This window comes from Bos indicus, chromosome 9 (genome assembly GCF_029378745.1).
Source record: "Bos indicus isolate NIAB-ARS_2022 breed Sahiwal x Tharparkar chromosome 9, NIAB-ARS_B.indTharparkar_mat_pri_1.0, whole genome shotgun sequence".
NCBI lineage: Eukaryota > Metazoa > Chordata > Mammalia > Artiodactyla > Bovidae > Bos > Bos indicus.
Window position 1 is genome coordinate 74,561,626 of NC_091768.1, and position 27,480 is coordinate 74,589,105.

A 27,480-nucleotide genomic window follows, 5' to 3' on the forward strand; every position below is an offset into this window, starting at 1 on the left:
TAGAGTTCTGGGGGTTCGCCTTCCCCAAAACCCCCATTTAGGACTGTGCTTCCTGATCCAATCAGCTTACCTAATCCTGCCTTTAGAATATCACTGTGGTCCTACCTGCTATAAGGCAAATCATAATCCCACAGACATCTTGATGGTTTTGAGAAGGAACTTCCTCAAGCTTTCCAGAGACCGTTCATGTGAATTAATGTTTGTTCATGTTAAAGAACTGTTTTAGATTTGCTTTTATTATAATATACCACCAGGTAGTGAAGTTATGCAAGAGGAAACATATAGCCTTACCTTCCAGTAAAGGTTTGTGGCTATCTACCAAATGAACATGTGACTGGTGACTAAACTGGCCTAAAACAGACCACAGTGGTGTGGAAAAGGAAACAAAAGGCCCATGCACCTTCATGCCATGGACAGGGTCGTATTTGATCCCTGAGACCGTCCCTTAATGTAGTCCCTACTGAGCACCTCTTTAAGATCAGTAGGTAGATACGTACTGATCTGAAGGGGCTGGAGAGAAGGCAGTCTAGTTGTTGTAAGGTCATCACCCTCTGGCAGTGTAGCTAACAAAATAAGAGTTAACAATTTCTATCACTTCTAATTAAAACTTGATTACTCAGAGGCTTTCAGTTTGCTAATGATTTTGCTCAAGTTAAATATAAATAAAAAAAAGGAAAAGCTAGCAAAAACTGAATTCCTGCTCTAGATTTTAAAGAAACCTATTCTGTATGCCTGTTCAGAGGAAGATGGTTGAGGTTAAGTGAAGAACAATTGGAAAATTCAAGAATCAACCTAAGTGCAGTTATAACATATGAGAAACCTAAAAGTAAAACTATGTCAAACACATTTTATTTGGTGTTTTCATGCTAGGTCAATCTAAACAACAACAACAAAGACCCAGTTGGAACAGATTTTCTTTTAATATGACTAGGTGTACATGGACAACTGAGAACAGGGAAAACCCCCAAATTAATGTTTTAACAAATTACAGCTGTTACTAAAGATGGTATATTGGGATTTTAAGGAAACAGTCCAATAAATGAACAGCCCTTCATTCAATCTAATTAACCAACCCCTCTTTTAATGAAAAAAAACACTCTAGTGGCAGAAGTTTATCATTTTTTAAAAATACTCCATAATAAAACATGTGTTTCCGCAATGTTCTCTCTCCTTCAGTATTTAGTTACTAACAGTCTCCCAAATGGTAAAATAAAATTGAATTTATATCATCAAATGAAAGTGCAAGTTTGTACAGCCAAGCTCAGCAGCGGAAGTGAAGGGTAAAAGCTGATGGATGTCACCCAGAACAAGGACCTTCACGAAGGTGTCCTGCAGTGTCCTGGGTGCCAAACACAGTCAACATTCCATCATTTTTTTCATTGCTCTTAAACGAGCAAAACCAAAATTTTTTTTTTTTTTTAATTTAAAGAAATAGTAAATCTTTATTCCCTTGCACATAATTTGAGATCTGGTAAGGCAAAGATAAGTCCCACCATCACTGGGGACAGCAGCAATAAACAGACTTCAGAAATAGCCCTGAATTATCAGCAACATTCTCTCACGGTAATATAAGGAATGCATCTCATAAATCAAATCTGCAATGTTATCACATTGTTCTAATTTATTTGATTAGTTTCTCTGAAAAACTTTATAAATACATTATTTAAGAGGACAGTAAATTATTTTCTTGCTCTAGAAAAAATAATTTTTTCACATTTTAAAACTTGAGTACACTTTAGCAAAAAGTTGCAAGAAGAATGGACAGCGGGGTTTGCAGAATGTCCATGTACAAGTTGCATTTACAGGAACCTGGTAATCTGCCTCTACAAATAGAGCTCTTTGCAGTAATATTTTAACAAACAGGCTTAATTTAAACACCTCTCCTATTGACTCTACCTGTGGAACCAAGAGGTACTTATATTTTCAAGTATTATATTGTAAAAGGTAAAAATTTCTGTGTTAATTTTACATGTTAGCATTTAAAGATCAAAATATCTATGTGAAAAATCATGCCTACTCAGCCTATTTTTGATAGCCAAATGGTCTCATCTTTTAAAGAATGCAGAAAAATATTGATTTCCTAAGAAGGAGCACACTGGAAAAAGCCATTTTAAAGTACTGAAGAACAAGGAGCATTTTTTTTTTCTCTACTGGCGAAAATTATTAGAAAAGCTTTCCAGTCTGTTGTCTTTAGCTAGTTTTAATAAAATCTTTTCAAAATGATGGTCAAGAAATCTTTAGAAAACTGGAGGAAGGGAAGATGCTCCTTTGCAGCATGGAAGGAATTCCATCAACTGTAGAAATTCCTTTTAAATTTCTGCTTTGGTTCTTCAGAAGAAATGCTCATATAACTTCTATATTAGGAGACAAGAAAGAACAGATTAATATGACATTTACCTAAAGTCTTAGAAAATACTACAGTAATATCATTATGTTCCTAAAACTTTACCATGCTTTTCATACACTGTCTTACATACAAACAGGCAATTTGATCAGGATCGCTGGTCTTCTATCTAAGTGAATTCTAGCACTAATAGGAAAACACATGTCCTTTCTTTAACTTAGGCTATATATCATTTGCTTTTTCAAACTGTGTTAAGTCAATTGTACTTTGCTTTGAGATTAGAAACTTTACATTCATTGGTCTTGAATCCTCAGTACCTGATGCTTCAGGCTCCAGTCATATGTTGAAGCTGAAATAAATGATGGTTGATAAGTAGCCGTGAACAAAAACAACCCCTACCACCACCTACTAATGCAGACACTGGACTATATTCCTAGCAAAGAGTGGGAATGAAATGACAGGTAAATCATTAAATCACCTTTAAATCAAAATGTATTTAAAACCTGGCCAGTGAAACAGAAAGTCATCTGAACATTCCTTCCATCTCTGTGAATCTGTGACATGACAAAGTACGAAGCTGTACCAGGAGTGTTTCCATCAACACAGAGGCAATCAGATTGTTCTCAAAGGCTTAATTTAGCAGAATGTCAGGTGTTAATAGCTTCCATTTACAGTGGACCTTCTTCCTTTTACAATCTAAAAAAGCAGATCACTAAAGCAAAGTTACAGGCCCAAGGTCAGTATCTTAGAGGAGGAGGAGAAGACTAGCTTCATTTGTATAAAGGTTCAAAATTGGCTTTTTCAACCAGTTTTAAACTGGAAAATATTTGTTAGATCTAATATATTTATATCTAAAAATATTTGTTGCAATCTAATACAAAACAATTTGACCACAAGTAATGCTTTACTGACTCATCTAAACATCCTGAATTTGCCTGGCGTTGTTACGACAGTATAAAGAGATGCTGGTCAACATGTGAAAATGGGGTGCTGGGAGAGAGAGAAGTTGATAGAATTCCAAGAGGTTAAGAGATGAAGCTGGATTATCCAATTTGTTCTGGAGCCTGATGAAATTGTGCTGTTGAGTCACTAGGAGCACTGAGTTGGCAATTTTTTATGTTGTTATTTCTCTGGGTCCTGTAAAGCTATTGTTCTTTTTGCACAATGACTTCAGCTTAACTGTAAGTCCCAGAGGGTCTAAGAGAGTCAACAGCTGCAGTCATTCAACTAGGAATGGAAGGCCCCTGGGCTCAGTATACTCCTAGACTGGTCCTGTTACCTAAATCGTTATCTCATTACACGTAAAAAGGACAATAATGTATTATCCCAGGTTGCTGTGCCAAACGAGAGAAAAATCGTGGGAGAACATGCTGAAAGTGAAAAAAGTGACAGTGTTCGTTGCTCAGTCATGCCCAACTTTTTGCAACCCTGTCGACTGCAGCCCGCCAGTCTCCTCTGTCCATAGGGTTCTCCAGACAAGAAAACAGGAGTGGGTAGCCATTCCCTTCTCCAGGGATCTTCCCGACCCAGGGATTGAATCTGCGTCTCCTGCATTGCAGCAGGATTCTTTACCATCTGAGCCACCTGTTTGCAGTTTTCAAATATCTTTAGAACTGAGAAAGATGGAATAGAAACCAAACAAACCTCGTCTCCAGTGGACAGAACTTGGTTCACTGGCCACTCAGTTATGGTTAAGTTTTTGTCTTACTATAAAGCATGTTCTGACCAGCAGTGTCTCTGGGCAATGCATGTCGCTCTGTGAGGGGAGGCCCACAGATACCCACAGGTGCTGCAGACTGAATTTCTACACTGAGTGGGAGAATAAGAGGGGCCCTAGAAGTTGCCCAACACAACTCAAAATTCAATTTCTATGACCCATACAGTCTTTTCCATGAGGCGTACCTGGTCCCTTGAAGGACAAAGTGTGCCAAAGTCATACAGCACAAGGTTCACTCCCTCTTAAGTGTTAGTTGCTCAGTCATGTCTGACTTTGCGATTCCATGGACCATAGCACACCAGGCTCCTCTGTCCATGGATTCTTCAGGCAAGAATACTGGAGTGGGTTGCCATTCCCTTCTCCTTCCCTCTTCGATGTCACCTATTTCTGGAGTTTGAGGCAAGCTTACCTGCTGTCTGTTGTGTCTGAACACCGTCTACCTGAGGCAGGGGTCCAAGTGTCCCTTCATCGTCAAAGGCCAAAATTGGATTCAAAGGAATATCTGGATTCTCACTGTTGGTGACATCTAGTTTGGATGGTTTAGATCCAATGGGTAAGTTTATAATTTCTTCAAAATTTTCATTCTGAACTGATATTCCATTTTCACTTGGTTGTTTTTCCAAACTGGGAGTACTAGGGAGTTTGAAAAATCAAAATTAAAGGAGTTAGTATTAAAACTGGAAAACATTTTTAGGACAACCCAAAACATTTATAATAAATCAGAATGACATTTTTAATAAAAATGATGAGTTCCAACATATTTATTTTTAAAAAATCTTTTTTTTAAACTTAATAAAATGGAACAATTTATCAATTAGAATAGATCATTATCAATAATTCTACATACATTTAACAATTTCTACTGCAGGCATTTTACATCCCTTTGTCTAATAAAAATAGCCCTTATTAGGATCTTTGCTTCAAGGATGAGGGGATTATAACTTGGGGGTAAGGGAGATAATTTGTACAAGCTGCCTAAGTACTGAGAGACAGTCTGCACTCCAGACTGGCTACATGATTTCTGGTCCTATGTTTTTCTCATAATGCTGTTTTGTACACTGCCTGGCTATTCACATTCTTCCTGGCTATCTCTAGCTTCCTAAAACATGAACATAATTGTATAGGTTAATTGCTCTAGACCAACCTTCTCATCTTTGCCCCTTAACTCTGCCTCTGACCCTACCTCGATTCTTATCAATTCATGCTTAGTAGCTTGGATTTTTGAGATACATTCAATTGGCCATGAGATCCTTAATTTTCTACCTGTAATTTCTTTTAGGTTTTTTGCTCCCTCTACATACTCCATAACCAAACCAGCAGCCCTTTTTAAGTTATATGTTCATTATTATGCTTTACAATGTGACAGAACAATGCCTGTGCATCAAACGGATGCTAGATTAATTTTACTGTTGATTTTATCTGACTGCAGCAGTAAACATATTTGCAAGCTTCATGATTTGTTCAGTGCTCATAAGAAAATGACCCTGCTTGACAGGAGTTAGTCTTCAAATGGAAAATGAGGCAAAAATTGTGAATGTTTTAACTTTTAATATACACTGATTATTAACTGAATGTTTAGCTATAGACAGGTCTATGGAAGAGATCAGAAAATCAGGTCTCTGTCAGTAATGCCAGCAACTTGAACTTTAGTAAGTTAGTCTTTTTTCCATCTCCTTCAAAAATGGTGAAAATGAAGCTAATATACATCCACTCTTTACTGTCCCCCTCCCTCTCACTTTTTTTTTTTTTTTTTTTTTGAGGAATCTTTGCTTCTCTGCCCCTGTATTGAGGATATAGTTTATTTTCCTCAGTGAGATATATTGACTTCGTGGAACATATTCTAAAGCATTTCTGATATGGATATTTTGGTACATTTTTTTTTTAACTATTAAACCTCTTCTTTTAGGAGAAAAATAAAGATGCCTGACCTAACTGCATCACAAGGCACTGCAGGGTACAGTGAAAATATTATTTGTAAGAGTGCTGTGGAAAAGAACGTAAAATTATTATACAGATTCAGACTATGATGGTGTGGTGCCTTCCCACTACTGTACCATGGAACTGAGAGGAAGCTTGGCATCACAGTCTACATGAGTGTGCATGCATGCACACACACGGAATGCCTGCCATCCTGTTCTTTCCCAATACGAGTGGGTTTTCTGTAACCAGGGAGAGTTTCGGTTCTCATCCCACAGAGATTTTTTAAGTACAAGTTTTGGCAAAAGAAGAATGTATCTTCAAAGCCCTTGTTCCTTGACGGATGTCAACTCCATCACCTTCCAGGCCTGCGTGTGCTGACAAGCTATAATGGCACACCAACCCCAGGTTTGACTCAATGCTGACTTCGTTTTCCCCTTCCACTACTACCCAACCCCTCCACCCAGTCTTGTTAACAATTAGAGGAATAATCATACCATATGCTTTGGATGACCAATTACTAAATGTTTAGAGGACACAGCGATATGCAAAACTATAAAACTGAAGTTCAAGTTTCTGAAGATATGTTTTGGGTTCTTATACAATGATTGATCACTTGCTGATTTTACCACTGAAGAGAGTCAGCTAATGTATAAGCTAATTTTATTCCCTGGAGAGAATTATCAGTAGCTTAAAAAACTTATTCCTTGTTATAATAATGGGGCACTCTCTGCAGTACTTCTTATAGGAGTTGGAAATGAATACTTTATTTGAAAATTAAACTAATTTAAAAATGAAATATTACTTAATATGTCTCAGATAATTTTGAAAATTTATTCTACATAATCAAAAGCTTATTGTTAAGGTATCTCTTCAGAAAATTGTTTTTTTTGGAATTGTAAGTGGGCAAAATAAAAAATGTTTACTGTCCCAGAAAGATATACAAAGATACCCTATGACACCTTAGGATGACTTGTCTTTTCATTGCTGCCAATACTATAAAACGTGTGGTATGCGTTTTTAGATTAAGAATTTATATATATCAACCATTATGCCATATACCTTAAACTTACACACTGCTATATGTCAGTCACATCTCAATATAACTGGGAAGAAAAAAGATCTTAGATCTTAAGACATATTGTTCTATCAATTAAAAGAAAATTAATCTGAGGAGCTTGAATTCTCTTATGGTGTCTAAGGCTGGCATTAGAGAGAGAACTTTTTTCATGTTTGAGACAGCACTGTTAAAATCCTGTCAATATAAACGCAAGGGAAGAGAAAGGCAATCTTCCCTCAACCCACACTTCTTAACTATTGTTAGCAAACATCTGTTTCCTCGTAGGAAGTCCTACTACTGGTATAAGAAATACTGGCATCTAAATTACTTTTACTAAGGAACAAACCTGTGACTCATTATAATATTATACACAGTAAAAATACAGCTGTTATATATTATCAAAGTGTGTGAAGATGGTCCAGGATCATGCCAAAGATATATAAAGGAAAGTAACAAATTATTCCCTGTAATTTGACTAAATAGCCACACAAAAACCTCACCATCATATTTAGCAGTTCAAGATAAGACATTTTCCTTTTCTCCAATTACAAAATTACTACCTCTAACCAAAATAATGAACCTAAATATAATAAATCTGCATGTTAAAACTCTGAAATTCTGTCTGGCCCCGTCAGAAAATTCTGGTGGGATTTGGCAGAGCCAAGGGTTAGGGGGTGGGGGGATGGTTAGACAAAACTGTCGTGCTTTGCTCTAATGTGCTAAGAAAAGCCCCAGTTGTCTAACTCACCTGTCCACAGTCACTTTTGATTGGTGAGTGGTAACCACATGGGTGCTGGCCTCTGGTTCCTCCGATCCTGGAGAGTTTGTCATATTGGGAAGTGTAGATACTGCTGGACATAGCAAAGATGATGGGATAAAGGGTTACTACTACTCTATCAAACCCAAAGCCCAGCAGCCAGAATGCTTGGATTTATGTCCTGGTTCTGCCACTTACCAGCTCTGTGACCTTGGGCAAGCCATAAATGCTCTGTGCCTTGGTTTCCTCATGGATAATAGTACCTACCTCCTAGGATAGTGTGATAAGTAAATGTACTTAGAACACTTGTACTTAGTAAGAGTACTTAGAACACTGCATGGCACATTGTAAGGGTGGAAACTAGGGCTGCTACTATTTTTGCCTGCACCCAACTGACCTGCCGCCCTAGCCTAGAATTCTCGTTGGAGCACGGGTAATACCATTTAGCCCTCAACCACATAAGAGATTGGGAGAAGAGGAACATGTGTTAGATAATCCTCAGGCCTCTTTCCAGCAGTATTAAACTGATTGTTAGTGATGATAAACACAGGTATGATGACTGACAAGTTTCACCTTCCCTCTCAACATTGTTCCAGAAGTGAGGTAAAAAGAATATCAAAAGAATTGATAGGGAAATAGCAGAAAGAAGAAAGATTGGGGGAAAAAAACAAACTAGGAGCTGTTTGGCTCTGCACAATCTACAGCATCAGCTCCTCAAATAATCCTGAGTTGGTACAATTTACACCCTAAAATGCGCATTCTGATCACTCACTGGGTGCCACACCTGCTTCAAGCCTGCATCTATTACAACATTCCTGGAGACAACCTGTTAAAAATACAGTGGGGTTAACAGGAAACCATTAAGGCTGTTTTCCAAACAAATATAATTAGGGCATCTTTAAAAGGGCATGGGACTTCCCGGGTGGTCCAGTGACTGGGAGACTCCATGCTCCCAAGGTAGGGGGCCTGGGTTCAATTTCTGGTCAGGGAACAAGATCTCACATGATGCAACTGGGAATTCAAATACTGCAACTAAAGATCCTGCCAAATACAACCAAGATCTGGTGCAGCCAAACAAATATTTTAAAAGAGCAGGAAAACACCATTAAGAAGAGATCATGACCTAAAGGACCTGGGAAAGCCTCTATTGAAGTAAAACCAAATCCCTAAACCCCAAATTTCACATTTGAAAATCCCTAGAGTTTATAGAGACTGTTCTTTTCTGTAAATCATTTCATTTGTCTTAAAAAAAAAAAAACAGCAAAAGAAACAGGTATCTCTGGTCCTTTCTCTTCATATTGATATTGCAGATGATGAAAGAAAACTGAATAATGTACTATTGACCAACCACCCTTCTGTAAAATCATGAAGTTTTATTTACCTCAAATTTGATTTAAAATCACCAAGAAATTAATCATCTCTGGCCAAAGCCTATGGCGTATGAACAATTTTCTAATGAAATTTCAACAATTTTCAAATTTTAACTGTCTTCTGAAGTCAGAACTGAAATAACATTTAAATCCTTTTCTGAGAACTGCTGTAAGTACAGACAGTTTAATGTCCTTAATAGAAAATATAAATACAGGTTCCTTTAGCAGATGGTGACAGTGTTAGTCCTATAGTCGTGTCTGACTCTTTGTGACCCCATGGGCTATCCATGGAATTCTCCAGGTAAGAATACTGAAGTGGGTTGCCATTTCCTTCTCCAGGGGATCTTTCCGACCCAGGGATCAAACCCGAGTCTCCAAATGATATTTAATTATATATTCAAAGAAAATTAATTTTAATGTGTGTATATACTGGAGAAGGAAATGGCAACCCACTCCAGTATTTTTGCCTGGAAAAGCCCATGACAGAGGAGCCTGGTGGCTTATAGGCTATGGGGTCACAAGAGTTACAGCTGACTTAGCGACTAAACCATCCACCACTATACATACCTATAAAGGCATATATATCAGATATGGACACACAAATATATACATAATAGAAGTATGATATAAAATGACTTAAGATATCAAACACTCCATTAGAGTATAACCAAATGTGAAAAAATTGCTAGAAATGCTAGAGATTTTTTAGATAAACAAGATTTATTTGTAGATTAGATGAGATATACCTACGCTTCTGTGAATGAATGAGTCTTGTTTATTTTAAAATCAATGCTTATCTTGACCTCTAGAGTCAATTAAAAAATTCTGCATTTGAATTGAGTTCACTGAAATACATACCTATTCCTCCAGTGGGAGTTCCCTTGGTTATATCTCCATTTCTCTGATCAATAGTTTTCTAGCCAAGAAAAAAGAATTTTTAATGTTAAAATTACAAGTTAAAAAAAAAAAAAATTAAGAATAGTTTAAAAAATGACCATCTCAATACCTTATCTGAAGCTTCTGTTCTTCTGGTTCTTTTCATAATCTCCTCAAGTCGCTACAAGAAGGAAAGAATTGAGCAAACAGATCCGATAAAGGAAGAAAGCTAGTCTGGTGCATTTCACTGACTAAGCAAATAGCAGGGCACCTAAACACGTCTATTATTTTAGGAAAATATTATCTTTGTCTTAATTGGAGTTATTAAAAGAAGTTAACAGTAAAGAACCTGCCTGCCAATGCAGGAGACGTAAGAGACATAGGTTCAATCCCCGAGTTGGGAAGATCCCCTGGAGGAGGAAATGGCAACCCACTCCAGTATTCTTGCCTCCAGAATCCTGTGGGCAGAGGAGCCTGGAGGGCTACAGTCCATAGGGTCCGCAAAGAGTCAGACATAGCAACTTGGCACAGCACACACACACACACGTTGGAATTGGCTTAGGCCACATGAATTGGAAGTATCTGTTTTCGGTGAGCACTGAAACACCAAGACCAATTTCTTTGGAGGAGAATATTAATACTGAGCTATTTTAGAGAACCTAAAATGGGCAAGACACATTTGTTTTCTGAATGTGGTCAGCCAGTCTCTCCATCTTTAGCCAGCTTCATTCTAGGAAGAATCAGAGCAGTGAGAGTCCCAAATACCTTCTTCCTCTCCAGGCGCTCTTGCTCTTCTCTCTGGAAATGCTTCTCCCGCTCCTGCCGGACCCTCTCTGCTTCTTCCCGAACACGAGCTTCTTCTTCCTTCTGAAAATGAGAAGACGGCATCGGCTTCCTAGGGACAAGCTGGCTTTGCCCGCTGCCCCGAAATTCCGGAGCACAGGACGCAAGGACTAGGATGGCGCGCAGGAGACTCAGAGCGCTTCTCACCACACGCTAGACACCTTGCTCTGCTCATCTGAGCTGCCCCTCGCGCCATCCTGAGCCAGGGCTGCACCGCCGACCTGCTTCCCAGGCCGAGCCAGACCCCGCTACCTGTTTCCGGATGCGCTCCATCTCCTCCCGCTCGCGCCGGGCCCGCTCCTCCTCCTGCCGCCGCAGCTGCTCTTCCTGCTCCCGGGCTAGCTCAGCTTCCAGCTGGCGGGCCTCCTCCTCTCGGCGGCTTCTCTCTTCAGCTACCTTCTGGGCCAATTCTTCTCGCTTTTGTCTGGAAGAAAGACCAATCGAGACGAAAGTGGAGGGAGTTCCTTGGCGAGGCTGGAGCTTGCGGTTATCTCAAGGACGCTTTGTTGGGAGGTCTGCCACAGTCTCCACTTGGATACATGTGAAGCCACTCTCTCCCCCACCTCATGTTGCCTCGTGGGAAACAGAAGCAAGAAGCAAAATGTAACCACTCATATTCTGAGGGCAGCTTGTTTTTTTGTTGTTGTTGTTTTAAGGATCTGCAACATAACTATCTTTAAAGGCTCAGACTTGTTTAATCCAATAATATTAACTTTTTAGTAAAGAATTTAATACTCCCCTCCCAGTTTCTGTAAATAAATAAAGGTTATAACGTTCTGCAGCAGGAGAGGGGAAGACGGACCATGTAAGCTCCCTATTGGGACCAAGGGTAGGGCGTGTCCAAGATGGCGGCCCAGCATACTTTCCTGAGAGGCAGTTCTGCCTATTTGAAGAACAATTACATTAACATTAGCCTTGTTAGCTCCAGAAGGAGGCCAACTAAGCAAAGTGCCCCTGGCATACTGTCTGGCAGGCAGTCATGGGGCACTTTATCTCCCAGCAGCTACCCTATGAGAGGAATTCTATCTGGAAAGAAGAAAAGATGAACTTTTATTACACAGCTTTAAAATAATAAGATGAGGAAACATGGAGATAAGCGAGATGTCAGATTAAAAAAAAAACTCAGACCGTACAACTGTATCTCTATGGTGGTTACAATCATGAAAATATGTGTGTCTGTATATAGGCATGTGTATACACCCACACACTGTTCAGAGACTGGAAAGGGTGAATCAAAATGTACACACTTATTGAAATCTGGTAGGCTTATGGATGATTTTTTTTTCTTCAAACCCTTCTCCATCAATTTTGTTGTATTGTCATTATAAAAAGAAAATGTGACTTAAAAAGTTGCTTAGGCATCAGAGGAACACCAGGTGAGAGTAATTCTGTAACAACTTATATAGATTGACCTTCAACACTACTACCACTTCTTCTGAAGACTTACTCCAAGGTGTCTCGAGGGTGTCCCTGAGCAGTGTCACTCCGTTACCTTTCGAGTTCTTCCTTTTCCCTCTTCTCTCTCTCCTCCTTCTCTCTCTGCTCTCGGGCCAGCCGCCTCTTTTCAGCCAGCAGCCTTGTGGCCTCTTCTGGGTCGGTGGTGCCCGCAGAGGTCTTCGGAGAAGCACTGGCAGTCAGAGTGGATGACGGGGCTGGTGTCGGGGCTGGGGTAGAGCCTGGGGCCGGAGCTGGGGCTGAGGCTGCTGCTGGAGCAGCTGTACAAACAGGTACAAGGAGAAAGCCAATTGGAAACAAAAGCCAAAGAACAAAACAAAAACTAGCATCCCCTAGACCCCAGGCCTAGAATTCATCATTAGAAAAGGGAATGTTTATTACGGAGCGTTCTCAGGGTTTCACTGTATTCTATCTGTAACCTGGCAACAGGTAGCAAAAAGCTTCATGTGCGAGTGAGACATCCGAAGCTGACACTGTCACTAAGTCTTATTTTTAGACAGTTAGGTCAGTTAACAACACATATCAAACATGTACTGAATACCTAACAAAAAGAGATGAGAGCTCCCATTTGCCTTTCATTACATTAAAAAAAAAAAAATTCCTTCTCTTAAGTGACTATTTATCATTAGAGGACTAAACCCTTTCTATGGCCATGGCCAGTGTCCCTACTACGGCCTAGGTTCAGGCTGGGAAGACAACCATCAAGAGATCCCTTAGGTCCACCCAGCACTGTCTCCAGGTCTGAGAAGGAATGAACCAGCATCCGTGCTCCTTAGACAGGGCAGGTCTCCACTGCCAGTCCTAATGCGAACATGCAAGATTAGAGCAGTTCTCTGACCTTATCTGGATTCAGGGAAAGGACCTAGAGGGCTTGTGCGGCAGGGAACCCTCCCAACCCCCAACCCCAGGCACCATGGTGAGATGCACCTGACCACTCCAGACCCTCCTTTCAAGATTTACATTTCTCCTGCTCCCACAAGTTTTTTCTTTGTCCTCAGGACATTGTTTGGCCTTACTCTTCTCCCTCTACATGTAAACAGATACTGGACTCTCCCATTTCCTTAACAACATTATCATTTGTCTTGAGTCATCTTTCTTTGCCCTCACCCTCTATCTTCAAATTAAGTTTTAAAGAGAAAACTTGGATGAAGACAGTTTTCAACAAGATGTACTGAATTTCTAGTTCCAGGTGATTTTTAAATTTCTAGATGGCATCTGGTTAGTCTGGTAGAGATGAGATCCACTGGGTGTCCTGGAAAAAGTTCTGACCTCTGTCAGTCACACAGGCTAATAAGCCAGTGGTCCTCAAACTACAGTACACATAGAATGTGAAGTATAAGTGATGTGTTAGTCGCTCAGTCATGTCTGACTCTTTGCGACCCCATGGACTCTAGTCCACAAAGCTCCTCTGTCCATGAGGTTCTCCAGGCAAGAATACTGGAGTGGGTAGCCATTCCCTTCTCCAGGGGATCTTTCTGACCCAGGGGTCGAACCTGGGTCTCCCATACTGCAGGCAGATTCTTTACCATCTGAGCTACCAGGGAAGCCGACACACAGGATAAGTGCCACTGTTTTATCTGGCAATCCTGCACGGGAGTCAGATGACCTTAGTATCAGAGTCCATGGATCCACAACATATCCTGATTTAATAGGTCTGAGGTAGGGGCAGGGTTCTATAGTATGAAACATTATAGATGTGGTTGAAAAATATTTCCATGAACTTTTTGAAAATCCTCCTTCTAAAAGGTAGAGACTAATCCCCTCCAGTTGAGTGTGAGTTGAAGCTGGTGACCTGCTTCTAATGAACTGTGTGACAGAAATCGTGACTTCTGTGGATGTGAGACTTCTGAGATTAGGCATGAAAGATAGTGTGGGCTTCTTGCATTTCCCCCAGGTCCCTCAGCTGGGGAAAGCCAACAGAGCAAGCAGACAGACTGTGTGGACATCAAATAACTCTACGGCGAGGTCCACGTGTCAGGAAACGACGGCCACCTGCTGACAGCCCTGGGTGTGAGTCATCCTCTAACAACTCAGCTAAACTGCTCTCAAATTCCTTTCCCAAGACTCTGCATGATACAGTAACTGTCTGTTGTTGTAAACTACAAAGTTTTGGGATACTTTGTTGCACAGCAATAGGTAAATGATTCTGATGCAGGTGCTCTGCATACCACATTTTGTCAAATTATTGGACTCAGCCAATGAAAGGAATCCTAAACCATACCTGAAACAAATATGCTGTGGCTCTAACAATAGGCTGTTGGATGGATGATTCCTTCTTTATATGTAAGAAAATTATACTTAAGAAAAGGTCCCCAGATTAGTCTTAGAGTAAAATTTCCAAGTGCCCAAAAAGGGAGCAAAGAAGGGAGGGAAGGAAGAGAGGGAAGGAGGAAGGGCTAAGTGAAAGCAGTGCAGGAGAGAAAGAAGAGTGCAGGCAGCCCCCACGGCACCACAGTCAGCGGACTCCTACCAGGGGCAGACTCTGTTTCGTCTGGTGTCCCCTCTTCAACTGTGGACTCTTCTACTTTCACCAAAGGTGTTCTGCCCTTTAGTGAGGGCTCACTGGTAACTTTCTGAGGTTCCTTGTCAGGGTCTTTTCTCTCAGATTCCACTCTGACTTCTCTCTTGACAGGGCGGATGTTGCCGGGGGAGGGGGGCCGGAGCTGAGCAGGGGCAGCTTTGACTGGTCCAGGAGGTGTGGAGGGTGCTGGTCTGGGGGTGCCAGGCAGATGGGGAAAGGACTTGGATGGGAGCCTGGGCAACAGACAAAGAGAAGAGGGAACATGAGAACAGGCTCGCCAGAACCCCCCTTTCTCCACATCTCTGCCATGTAGTAGACTTGGAATACCAACACCAAGAGAAATGAAGGTATTTAGCTGTGTGAACATGTCTCTTACATCTTACGTGGCAAACACAGAAGTCTTTGCTTTAGAGGCTCATTCCAGGTTTCCTTTTTCTTTCCTCTGAGGAAAAATGTTACTCCCTAAGAGAAGGCTAAACCATGTGGGGAGAACAGTTTCTTCTCAGAGGACAGACACTACTAATTATCCAATATGGAACAACACTGCCAGGCTCTTATATTTCACTTACCAAGGTCGGGAGGAAGCTGGTGATCTGGCTTTGGGATGAGATGGAGACAGAGACCTTTGGCTGCCGCATGTGAGGTGGAAGGGCACATTTTCTCTCTCCTTCTCTCTTTTATAGCCCTAAGTTCAGAGAAACACAATAATTAGACTTTTCCACAAGCAGGACAATCGCATTCATAGTATTCAACAGTGGAGCTGTAATCCACTGAATGACTTGGAAAATTTCCAGCCTTTGCCATATATATCCATTCCACCCCAACAAAAGGCCTTTATTAGGTTAAAACGGAACCTTATAATTGAAGCAACACAATCTGACACTAATAAGAAGGTTCTGGAAGTGTGATCTGGATGTGTATTTGTAAAAAACCAAGCAAAAACACACTTTTAGAAAGCACCTATGCTTTCTATCTAAAACTGCCTGGACCAGAATCTCTCATAGTCTGCTATAGCCCACACAAATGTCAAAATAAAGGTCACTTCCAGCTTATCCTCCCTACCTTTGTCTCTTTTAATTCTTTAGCATTTTTCTTTTTGTCAACCTGGAACACACTACAGCTTAGTCTTTTTTTTTTTTTTTAATTTACATGTCTGCTATATCAGACGTTAATTTTTTCTTTATACTAATGGTATATAAACAAGTCCTTCCTTACCTAGTGTCCTCTTGCCCTTGAAGGAAAAGTCAGACCCAAGGTGAGGTATTTTAGCTGTTTTTGGCCTTCTTCATTAGGGATGAAATGAGAATCTGACAGTGGGCTGAAATATCAGCCCTCCTCTGACTGAACCCTAGGAATTAGAGAAATGACACCTTTCCCAGGTTGAAATGGGCAAAAGGAAACCCAGGAGTGTTCTGATAAAGTCAACCAAGACAAAAAACAAACAAGGAACATGGCAAGAGAGACTCATTCCAAGTATCTGAAACATGGCTGACAGTGCTCTGCGAGGGCAACGAATGCTTGCTGGAGACACCTGTGTAGATGTCTAGCAGTCCTTCACTTGGTGGGATCCTTGCAGGAACTCAGGACTGAGGTTGTTAGGGGAGAGACAGAACATCATCTAGCTTCAGGGCCAACAAGCTGGTGTGTACCTTCTTTTCTCTCCTTCCTGCCTGGCCTAAGCATCACCTACCTTCTCCATCACCTGCCCTCTGACTTTGTTCCCTTCAGCATTTCTTCTAACTGCTTCTCTTTTCCTTAGTAACATCCTAAATGATGGGATAGACTATAGGTGGGGGAAAACACCTCACTGTCAAATAATACTCAACATTTTCCCAGAATTTCTAAATAAAACAAATGAAGGATGGGGCAGGAAAGAGCTTCACAGGGCATGTGCCCTCTCTATATCACTTGCAGCTGCATGACCGCCTTCTGTCCCCATCTCTGGTACCAGAAGGCAGGAGGCAGAGTCTCAGAGAACACTTGCAGTCCTTGGGTAGCTGAAGCAGGAGCCACCATATGGAACGCTCTTTGCAAGAGTACAGGGTGGCAATTATGCTTCCCTTCCCAAGGGAGGTTGGAGTTAAGTAGCTTGAATTGCTTTTCTTTTTCTCAAAACATTTTAATGTAGCTAAAGTCACAAATGTCTTTCAAGTGTCTTTCTGTTGGTCTTAGACTCAATCACTTATTTGAGTTCCATACATGTGAAGGTGCTCCTAATTCTTATCCTGATCTGAGTTAATAGCCAGTGGTTTGTATAATAATCTTTCCTGTTAACACTCCACAAGACTAAGGTGGAAACACACACAGCAAGCTGACCATGTCAATGGTCTGGAAAACTTACCAGCAGGACAAAGACTTTAATTTTAGAGTTAGAGTTAGGTTTAGAATACAAATAACCTACAAGAGAGACAATATAAACAGATATCCCAAGGTAGCACTGTACAAAAGAACTTGGATGATAGAAGTATTCTGCATCTACACTGAATAAAATGGTAGCCACTAGCCACATTTGGCTATTTGAATTTGGACCTAAATTAAAATTTAATGTTAAGTTCAGTCTCACAAATGTATTTCAAGTGCTTAAGAGCAGTCAGCTGAATTTAGATAAACCAAACAAAATTAAAAAGAAAATTAAGAAAACAATACCATTTACAATAGCATCAAAAAAAGAATATGTAGGAATAAACTTAACCTAGGACATGGAAGATATCTATGGTAAAAACTAGAAGTCACTACTGAAAGAAATGAAAGAAGATGCAACATAAATGGGAACACCTCTTATGTTCATAGGCTGGAAGACTTGTTATTGCTAATATATCACTACTATAAGCAATCTATAGAATCAATACACTCTATCAAAAGGCCACATCTTTTTTTTTTTTTTTTGGCAGAAATAGAAAATTCCATCCTAAACTCATATAGAATCTCAAGGGACCCTGAATAGACAAAACAGTCTTGAAAAAAGAACAAAGTTGGAAGTCACATTTTCTGGTTTTAGAACATACTACAAAGCAAAGGTAATCAAAACAATATGGTATTGGCATAAAAACAGACTTAAAGACCAATGGAACAGAACAGACCACCAAAAATAAACCCTTGAGTATATGGTCAAAGGAGCCTTGACAAAGGTGCCAAGACCACTTAATGGAGAAAAGATAGTCTAATCAACAAATGGTGCTGGGAAAACTAGATATCCATATGCAAAAGAATGTAGTTGGACCCTTACCTTACACCACATACCTTATACCACATACAAAAATGAACTCAAAATGCTTACAAAACCTAAATGCTAAGACTTCAAACTAAAAAAATTCCCAGAAAAAAAAATGGGGAGAGTCCTAATATTGGATTTGGTAATAATTTCTTGGATATGACACCAAAAGCACATGTAACAACAACAACAAAAAAATAGAAAAATGGGACTACAAACTTAAAAACTGCATCAAAGGATACAATCAAGAGAGTAAGAAGGCAACCTAAAGAATGAGAGAAAATGTTTGCAAATCATATATCTGATAAGGAATATCCATAATATATAAAAACTCCAATAAAATGTAAAATAAGATTAAAAAACTAAAAAGATTAAAAATATGGGGAAGGGACTTGATTGGATTTTTCTCCAAAGATGATATACAGATGGCCAACAAACACATAGAAAGATGCTCAACATCACTAACGATTGGAGAAATGCAAGTCGAAACCATAATGAGATCATCTCACACTCCTTAGGCTACTATTTAGAAAACAAAACAAATATTGCTGATGATGTGAAAAAGTGGAAGATCTTGTACCTTGTTGGTTAGAATGTATATAAATGGTATCGTCACTATGAAAAACAGTATAGCAGTTACTTAAAAAATTAAAAATAGAATTACCATAAGATCCAACAATCAGGTCCATATTCAAAAGAACTGAAGACAGGATCTCAAAGAGATATGTGCATACCCATGTTCACAGCCATGCTATTCACAATATCTAAAAGGGAAGAAGCAACTCAAATGTCCATCAACAGATGAACAGATTAACAAGATGTGGTGTGTCAATACATGTGTGTATATGCATTCTTAAAAAGAATGGAAATCTTGTCACATGCTACAATACGGAAGGACAGACTTAATATGCTAAGTGCGAGTAGTCAGTCACAAAAGACAAATGCAGTATGGTTTCATTCATGTGAGGTATCTAGTGTGATCAAATTCATAGGAACAGAAAGTAAAATGGTGCTTGCCAGGAGCTGAGGGATAAGGAAATGGAAAGTTATTGCTTAGTGGGTACAGTTGCAGTTTTGCAAGATTTAAAAAGTTCTGGAGACTGGTTGCATAACAATGCAAATATACTTAACACTTTTGAACTGTGCACTTAAAAATGGCTGAGAAGGTAAATTTTGTTTTTTTGTCACAATTGAAAAATGTTTAAAAGATAAATTTCAAATTTGATCTGTCAGTCTCAGTTACATTTTCAAGTGCTTGGTTTCAATTCTGCAGTGCAGCTCTGGAATATAAATTATGTGAGTCGTTTTCTGACAGTAAGTATTTGCCTAAATATTTAATTGCAAAGAAATGAAAAGGTAGCCAATAGATCAAACACAGAAAGAAAGAGGCACGGAAAAGATAAAACAAAACTGGTGAGAAAATACAGGTAGTGGATTAAGTGATGACAAATCCCTCTTATTTAATCTGTTGGAGGATTGGCTCTCACGCTTTCCTCCTGGTGTGTTAATTTTCCTTTTAATCTCTAAAAAGATATTTTTCCTTTGGTAAACACTTTTCCCTACCCAATAAGTATCCAGTGTTCAGGGCCAAAGCTGTCCTAATTGACTATTACTATTTGGCCACAGCTAGGCTTTCTGAAGCATCAAGGTGCTAATGATGGTAAACTTCCCAGACTTCAAAGGTAGTTTTACTTCTGGCTTCAAGGGCTGGAGGTCTGACTCAATCGTGAATTAAACGTTGATTCCTGAAAGCTTGAGGGGCTTGAAAGAAAACTGCCTATAGGCAAAGCCATCAAACTCTCACAACTCTTGAATTATCCTCAAAGGTCTAAGCAAAATCCTTTTAAGTGTCCATCAGCTTTATACATTGAACTGCTCTGGGAAGTTAAGATTGAAAAAAGCATTGTTCCAGCCTTTCATGGGTCACGCTATTACCATGAGAGAGGGGCAATGAGATCTCCTGGTTGACTGGGGGGTCCTTTAACACTAAAATACAAATGTCTACATCTTTCAACAGATGCCAAATAATACACGGCTTAAAGAAGAAGAAATATTCCTGGAGACATACAAGTGACTTCATTGCATTTACAGCATGGTGAATACTGAGGTTAGTTCAGCCACCCTGCCAGTAACAACAAGTACAAATTATATTCTTCACTTGCAAAATGTGATTCTGTAACAGAGCCCAACAGCCTTTCAAGAATTACTTAGCAGGTAATTAGTGTTTTCAAAATACTTTGTCACTATATTTTAAGATCTGGGCCTTGACACGCATTAGCTAAACAGACAAAAAGTATTTATCTTGCTTTTTGGTGAACCACATTTAGACTGCAGCCAGCTTCTGGATATGGTTGGAATAAAATGCAAAGGCAGCAGTCCAGGCCCACTTCCCCTTCAAAGCTTTTCTTACTTTCACACATAAAGTATGCCAGTATTGCACTGATTTGTTTCGAAGCACTCAGATGGCAGTCCAGCCACTCAGACATGCTTGAACAAAGAATGGTTTTCCTCTTCAAATTTAGATTTTCTGTGGGAGTAGAATCCCCAAGTGGGGAGGAAGTGTAGGGGCAGGACCACTCAGCCTGGCAGACTCAAGACTGGTGGGTGGACGTGATGATGGATGTCGGCATGGCCCGCTCTGACATCTGCATTGCACCTCAGGGCGGTGTCCACTCTGCACAACAACAGCAGACTTGTGCTCACCAGACTCACCAGGCTTGCGTCCCAAGAGCTACTCACCGCTGTGCCGTGAACAGTCCTCCTCCGCGCGGAGCCCTCGGGTGGTGTTACAAAGAATTTTGGTCGCTCCAGTGGATTTCTAGAGTGTGCAGCTCTGTAGGGCGTGATGTTGATGGGGCTGCAAGATGCTGAACGAGGACAAATGGGGATAACTAGGGTGCAGGTGATTGTTTTACACACAAGAGTGCCAGAGGAGCAGTTGAAGGAAAGCCAAAAGCGGGATCAGGACAAGGAGCAAAGCAGAGATAGAGAGAAAAGTAGGGAGAAGTGTTATTACCTAAAGGCCTCCAGAACCATCACGCTCAATTCTCCTCATGGTCCTATTTACAGTGTGTCCAAAAGGAGGGCACGTCCAAGTGAAAAATCAGGAATATATAAACTATTTGGCTATTTAAATACTTTAATTAAAGATACAGACGTCAGCCATACAGAAAGCAATGGTCTTATATTCCTATAAACAGATGGTTCTGGTAAAATGCTATATTAGTGACAGATAATTTTAAGATAAGGATTGTTTATAATCAGATTTGTCCTAATTAGCTTTCAGATGGAACAAAAGGTGGAAAGACAGCAAGTGAGCAAGCAGGCAAGCAAGATATATTGCAGCTATTTTGGGAGTAAAATTCAACAGCCAGTGGGGAAAAAAGCAACTGAATTTTTAAAATGTTAAATGACCAAGTCTCATCAGGTGTTAAGACTTGCTACAAGAATAACTAATAATTTCTAGAAAAAAATTCTGTAAATGTTTTATCTATTTAAAAGCAAATCAAATGCATGCTTTTGGGTTTTCCCAAAAGCCAAGGCATTGGATGGTTCACAAGAAGCAGAGGAACGTATAGGGAAATGGGATGTCATCATTTAAAACGGTGAAGAGAACATGAATATGTTAGAATTGCCAAAAATAAAGTTGAATTGTGAACAGCTGTTACAGTTTTACTTAAGATGAGATTTTTGTTTTGTGAAAACCACATAGTTTCTGACCTTACTTTCAAAGGAACATTGTCATTAATCAAGTGGTTGATTCTGAGTAACAATGGGGTTAAAGAAATTCACAGAACACAGGATAGGTATCAGATATTTGGGTACTAATGATCCAAGGTTTGCTTTCATATTTCATCCAGAAATCTCGTTTTCTAGGAAAATAAGACAAACATGACTACTGAAGGGAATACTATGTATCTGGACCATGTTATGACTTTACCCAACCCTCGCCATTGTAGCCACTCTTTAAAGAAACTATTACATCAACTGAATATAATAGTATTAAGTTAATAAATTCAAAACTCAAAAGTTCATAAGACAAATTCAAAGTAATCTTAATTTCAGAATTATGGTTAAAAATATGTTATTTTGGTTTATGCTATAGACAGAAAGTCCATCAGATTGCATTTTCACCCTTGTGTTCTTTTTCAGTAAATGCCTTGCAGTATCTTGTGGTTATCACTGAATGGTCAAGGCAGTGGATTGACTGGAAATGGCACTCTTTTCCCATCATCTGAAAACAGAACTCTTATTTCTTGGATAAGCTGAAACACTTTGCATTCCCTCAGTTCTCATCAAAAGATATATGTCTTACTTGCAAACTGACATAAAGCTCTGCTTCAGACCTAAATGGTAAAGGAAGTTTCCTTTATGTTGTAAAGGAGACCCTCTCACCATTTGGCTTACTGTGATCACAGGCAAAACGATTTGAAAACTTAACCTTTTAAAAAAAAAGAAAAAGAAAACTTAACCTTTTCTTAAGTGCCACAACAAAACACTTATCCTTCCCAGACAAGGAAAGAGTTCATTAATGCAAACCCCTTCCAATCCAATCCAATGCCTTTAAAGATGAACATCCTAGCACAAGGCACTTCTGTGGGATTTATGAGCAAGAGAGGCACACACAGCCCAGGGCACAGCCAGAGCTCATTGACTGCGCAACGATCAAGAAACCCTAGATGACAGCCTTTCTCTGAGCCCATGGGCCTGACACTGAAAAAGGAATGAAGCCCAGAAATATGATTTCTTTTTCCTCTAGTGGGAAGTAATAATTTCATGGGGTATCTATGGAACATTTCCTGAGACCAGCATGGCTGTAAACCGATCTCATCATGTCGTTGGTTCATTCTTTATTATAGTGCTGAGTGAATATGAAGGAAAGGAAGAAACCTACCTGATGTAGTCTATACAAAAATCCTCAAATTTAATTGTTCAAGAAATATTGTCTGGTTAATTCTAAGGAGACTACATCTCATGGAATTCATTGCTGTTCTTAACAGCAACTACTGGAAAACCTGAAACCTTTAACTCAATAGTTCTAATGATCTTGCCTTTCTGAAGGAAAAGGAAGAGCAATATTTGTTTTTTTCTCTGTAGAGTGCCCTCCATATCCCAAAGTAGTCTTATTAAACATAAAATTTCTTTTATGGAAATGTCTTTGAGCAAGCCTTCCACAATATCTGTATTTCTTTCTACTTTTGGTAGTAAGTATGCATTAATTGAACTCATTTGGATTTTCTATTTGAAATAATGGCTGCAGAGAAAAGATAATGCAGTTCATGTGGTTGATGTGCAACAGAGAGAATAACTACATGGTAGAATAATAACATTTATTAAGTGCTTACTATGTGCAGGTACTATTCTAAGCTTCTTTTTGCTTATGTTAATTCATTCAATCCTGAGCTCCAATAATCACATATATCTTAAATGTATTTTTAAAAAGTGGGCAAGGAAAAATCAACCCAAAGCAGTGGTCACAAATGAAACATATGAGACTGATTTCCAATTTTCAACTGCTCTTATTACTTGTTCTGGGAATTTACAATCACTGGACACCCTAGGGGTAAGGGAGGCTGTTTTGATCTGCTATTATAACCCTGGCTCTAGATGTAGGTCATCCTCTTGCCAATGGCAATTGGAGACAAGGTGAACTGAAGGAAAGACATTAAAAATAGGAAGACAAGAAAAAAACTCAAGGAGAGGAGTTGGAAAAATAAAAGTGATGGGAAAGTGTTTTTGACAAGATAAATGTGAGACATTAACATAAATAATTTTAAACAGAAAATTTTAAACACCACCGTTTGGGTTCATTAAATATAAGCTGTATCAATGCAATAATAGGTAACAATGATCTAAGGAAAGTATTAATAAAACAAACAAGTAAAGGCTATGTATGGCATTGCTTCACATTAAAATAAGTGACAAAAATGTATCAGTTTGTGAAAAGGAGGATGTCAAAGTTGCAAACAAGAGCCAGTTAGCAGATTAAAAAGCCCCTTGATTGAGCATAAGGACGGAAGGTCGAAAGATGGGCAAGTCAAATGGGTGGAAAATGCGGAAATGGTGCTGGAAGAGACTAGAGGAAGAGTGAAAGAATTGACAAGGTTAGTGATGACAGAAATAGCAAAGGGAGACAGTTCTGTTTTGTTTTGTTTTTTAGCTGTGAGGCAGTCCTTCACTATGAAACAACACACAGTGGAGGTTCAGGAGCACAAGAGACAAACTATTTGGATCCTATGAAACACGACTGGAAAGCAGTTTCAAAGGTTCTTCAATTAGCTGGACACAAAGAAAAGCTGTCATGACTTGTATGTATGTACAACAAAATGGGCATAAAAATAAATTATCCTGTACTTTTTTGTCCAGAAAAATCTCAGATGCAATGTGACAGCTGACAGAAGAGTTGCTTTACAGAAAACACAGATCGCTGTGGTCCAGCTAGTTGAATGCACGACGGTACACAGAGCATCACAAGGGTGCCAAGGACAGAAGTACATGGAGGACCTAGTCCACCTCAGTGGCTCTGGTGCAAGTCACTCGTTGGCAGTCTCTTGCTTTCTACAGGAAGGTGGTAGGAATGCCTGTACTTGCTTTCTTGACTGCCTCCCAGGGGTACTGTGAGAAGTCAGGTTGATACTCGCTCACTGGGCACTATAGATGAAAGACATCATAAAACTACCAAGAGTTATTATTTAAAAAAAAAAAAAGAGGGCTAGTGAACATGAAGAGGCTTGCAAAGGCAAAGCCTTTTTAAAGGGAGCTTTATGAGGAGGCAATGCAGTTTCCTACATACCAAAGATGAGGGCTGGTCACATGGATATTTGGGAAAACCTAAGTCAGCTCACTGAGACACTGCCAAAAGCCTAATACGTTTCTTCCCAGCTAGGTGTAGACTATACGAACTTCTCATTAAACTAATTGGCTCATTCAGGCACGTTTTACATTTTAAAAAAGTAGAGGAGTTATAACTAATTATAATAACTAGTACTTGGCACATTTTACATATTTTCAAAGTAATGTAACAACTAAGAACACTGTAATTAGCCTTCTCCACAACTCTTAAGAGTTTTGAAAGGGTACTATTCCTCGATTACATTTAAAAGCCTAGCCCAGGGAAGATAAGTGGCTAACCCACGGCCACATTTATGAAACACTATTCTTAAATAGGCTTGTGCTTTGATATTATCCCCAAGTCCACAAAGTAGCATTCAATCTTAAATTATTTCTACCTTTGATCATCTCCTCAGATGCGAAGGCAGAAAGGAAGGGAAGGGATAGGATTTTCTAGTAACAGTTATGAACTGACAGAAGCCTCTGGAGCCACCTGATCACAGGGAGGAACAGCCTTTGTCCGCCTGGCATCTGGTGTCCAGATAAGATGCTAAGATGGAAGCGCAGAGGAACAATGCCAGGGGCATGAAACCAACACCAGCACACACATTTCCAATGCCATCCCACCAGGAGGAGGAGAAGCACACAATGGGAAGAACTGAGATGTGATTAGATGAAAATGGGGCGGCTCAGAGAGGGCTTCTAAACGAGGACTTTACCTCACTAAGAAAGTTGCACCTTGACAGTTTTACCTGAATCTCCAGACAAGGCCGCTGTGCTTTTACTTCTGGCCAGGAACGCATGTGTGGGCGTCAGCAGTCTGTTAACCACGCTGCTCTCCCACGGGCTGAGCTGCAGGCGGCGAGCTAAACGTCACCACATAAGCGAGATGTTAGAAGCGTTCTTTCCAGGGGCGAGGCGGGTGCAGGGCATAATCCCTTTCACTTCCCAGGCCTCGGAGAGAAACCTCGACGAGAGAGGCTTGTCTGGGGAGGAAGGTGGTGCAGAGTTGGGGCAGGAGAGACTCTGCTCAGAGGAGCGGCTATTCCATAAGGTTGGCTCTCTTCAAGGTGTTAAGTCTGTGGCAGGCTCTATATTAGGTTTATGGACATGGCTTTTGCTAACCACCTGCCTATGGAGTCAACAGGTAACAAAACAGAAGAACCATTTCAAGCGGGTTTGGCATGTTTCTCCGAGTCCATCGAACCTAGCTGCCCTCACCGGGATGGGCAGCGGGCCTAAGCCATACACCTCAGCCAAAGGGTGTCCTAAGTATCCTGCATGTCAAGTTCAGCACAGGCTTGGGCAGCTTAATGTGAGACTGGAAATATGTAAATAAAGATAGAAAGGGTCTCCATTAGATTTTGCTACATCTCCATGAACTGCTACGTGGGTAACTGGGAGGGGCGGAATTAGATATAATAAAATGAAAGAGGACTCATGTAAAGTTCTGTATTAGAACTTTTGTTTTCCCCATTCAGCAAGCAGGTTCTTGCCTGGTTTGGCAAGAACATAAAACTTTTGATGGAGGATAAGGATAAAGCTGAACATAAAATTAAGATCAGATCAGATCAGTCGCTCAGTCGTGTCTGACTCTTTGCAACCCCATGAATCGCAGCACGCCAGCCTCCCTGTCCATCACTAACTCCCGGAGTTCACTCAGACTCATGTCCATCGAGTCAGTATGCCATCCAACCATCTCATCCTCTGTCGTCCCCTTCTCCTCCCGCCCCCAATCCCTCCCAGCATCAGAGTCTTTTCCAATGAGTCAACTCTTTGCATGAGGTGGCCAAATTAAGATAGAAAAACCAAAATCCAACATAACCATAATGGTGGAAATTACTAGTGGGTTTGTGAAGAATCCAGAAAATAAATTTAAAATGATACAATGCAGTAGAGGCCCAAATTGTACTGGGGCTTCGCAAGACCACTGTTAGGAAATGAATGCTAATTACAATTAAATTACTTTGCTTATGCTATTACCTTCCAGTAATGGTCTATGAAAATACAGGAGCTACTTTCCAAAGATATCAGGAAAGAAGCTTGCAAAATCCTACAAATATCACTAAAATAAAGTGATCATATAGACTTGACCCTTGAACAACACAGCCTGAACTACACAAGTTCACTGACATGTGGATTTTTCCCACTAAGTATACTGTTGGCCCTTGGTGTTCATGGATGCAGAACCTGCAGATGCAGAGGGCTCACTATGGGGCTCAAGCCCTTGAGGGTCTGGGTGTCTGCAGCAGTTCCTGGAACTAACCTCCCGTGGATACCAAGAGAGGTCTGTATATTTTAGAACATACTCCCAAATCATTTGTAAAAATCTTTAAAACTGTCTAAACCTGACAAGGCTACTCTGTTCTACACCACAAACAGCAGGTGCAAGTCCTCTGGCCTCTGGAGCAACTATTCTTATAATAATTTTTTATATATGTTATATTTTAAAGAAATGACTTCTAACTTGCAGAAAATTAATTTTAGTTAATAGAAGCCATCCAGTGTTAAAGGTTGTTATAAAAAATATCTGCTATTTCAAAGGGAGGTACCAAGTACCTTAATTACCTGACTTTAT

At 40.0% G+C, this 27,480-nt stretch overlaps 1 protein-coding gene across 8 annotated transcripts in view; it reads right to left on the reverse strand.

The window, feature by feature from the left end:
* Window positions 1-901: 901 nt before the first annotated feature.
* MAP7 (microtubule associated protein 7) overlaps window positions 902-27,480 on the reverse strand; it is a 176,518-nt gene continuing 149,939 nt past the window's right edge. For 5 of the 8 annotated variants that reach the window (XM_070796250.1, XM_070796252.1, XM_070796246.1 and 2 more), the window contains 12 exons: window positions 25,655-25,768; window positions 20,811-20,962; window positions 15,430-15,545; window positions 14,810-15,093; window positions 12,377-12,599; window positions 11,137-11,308; window positions 10,807-10,908; window positions 10,172-10,222; window positions 10,024-10,081; window positions 7,787-7,889; window positions 4,471-4,694; window positions 902-2,354 (listed from right to left, as the gene is read on the reverse strand). In XM_070796250.1, the coding sequence (XP_070652351.1) occupies window positions 2,344-2,354; window positions 4,471-4,694; window positions 7,787-7,889; window positions 10,024-10,081; window positions 10,172-10,222; window positions 10,807-10,908; window positions 11,137-11,308; window positions 12,377-12,599; window positions 14,810-15,093; window positions 15,430-15,545; window positions 20,811-20,962; window positions 25,655-25,768 (1,610 nt within the window). In that variant the 3' untranslated portion in view covers window positions 902-2,343. The remainder of the gene's footprint in view (window positions 2,355-4,470; window positions 4,695-7,786; window positions 7,890-10,023; window positions 10,082-10,171; window positions 10,223-10,806; window positions 10,909-11,136; window positions 11,309-12,376; window positions 12,600-14,809; window positions 15,094-15,429; window positions 15,546-20,810; window positions 20,963-25,654; window positions 25,769-27,480) is intronic. The other 3 variants (XM_070796253.1, XM_070796248.1, XM_070796247.1) reach the window with 2 other exon arrangements.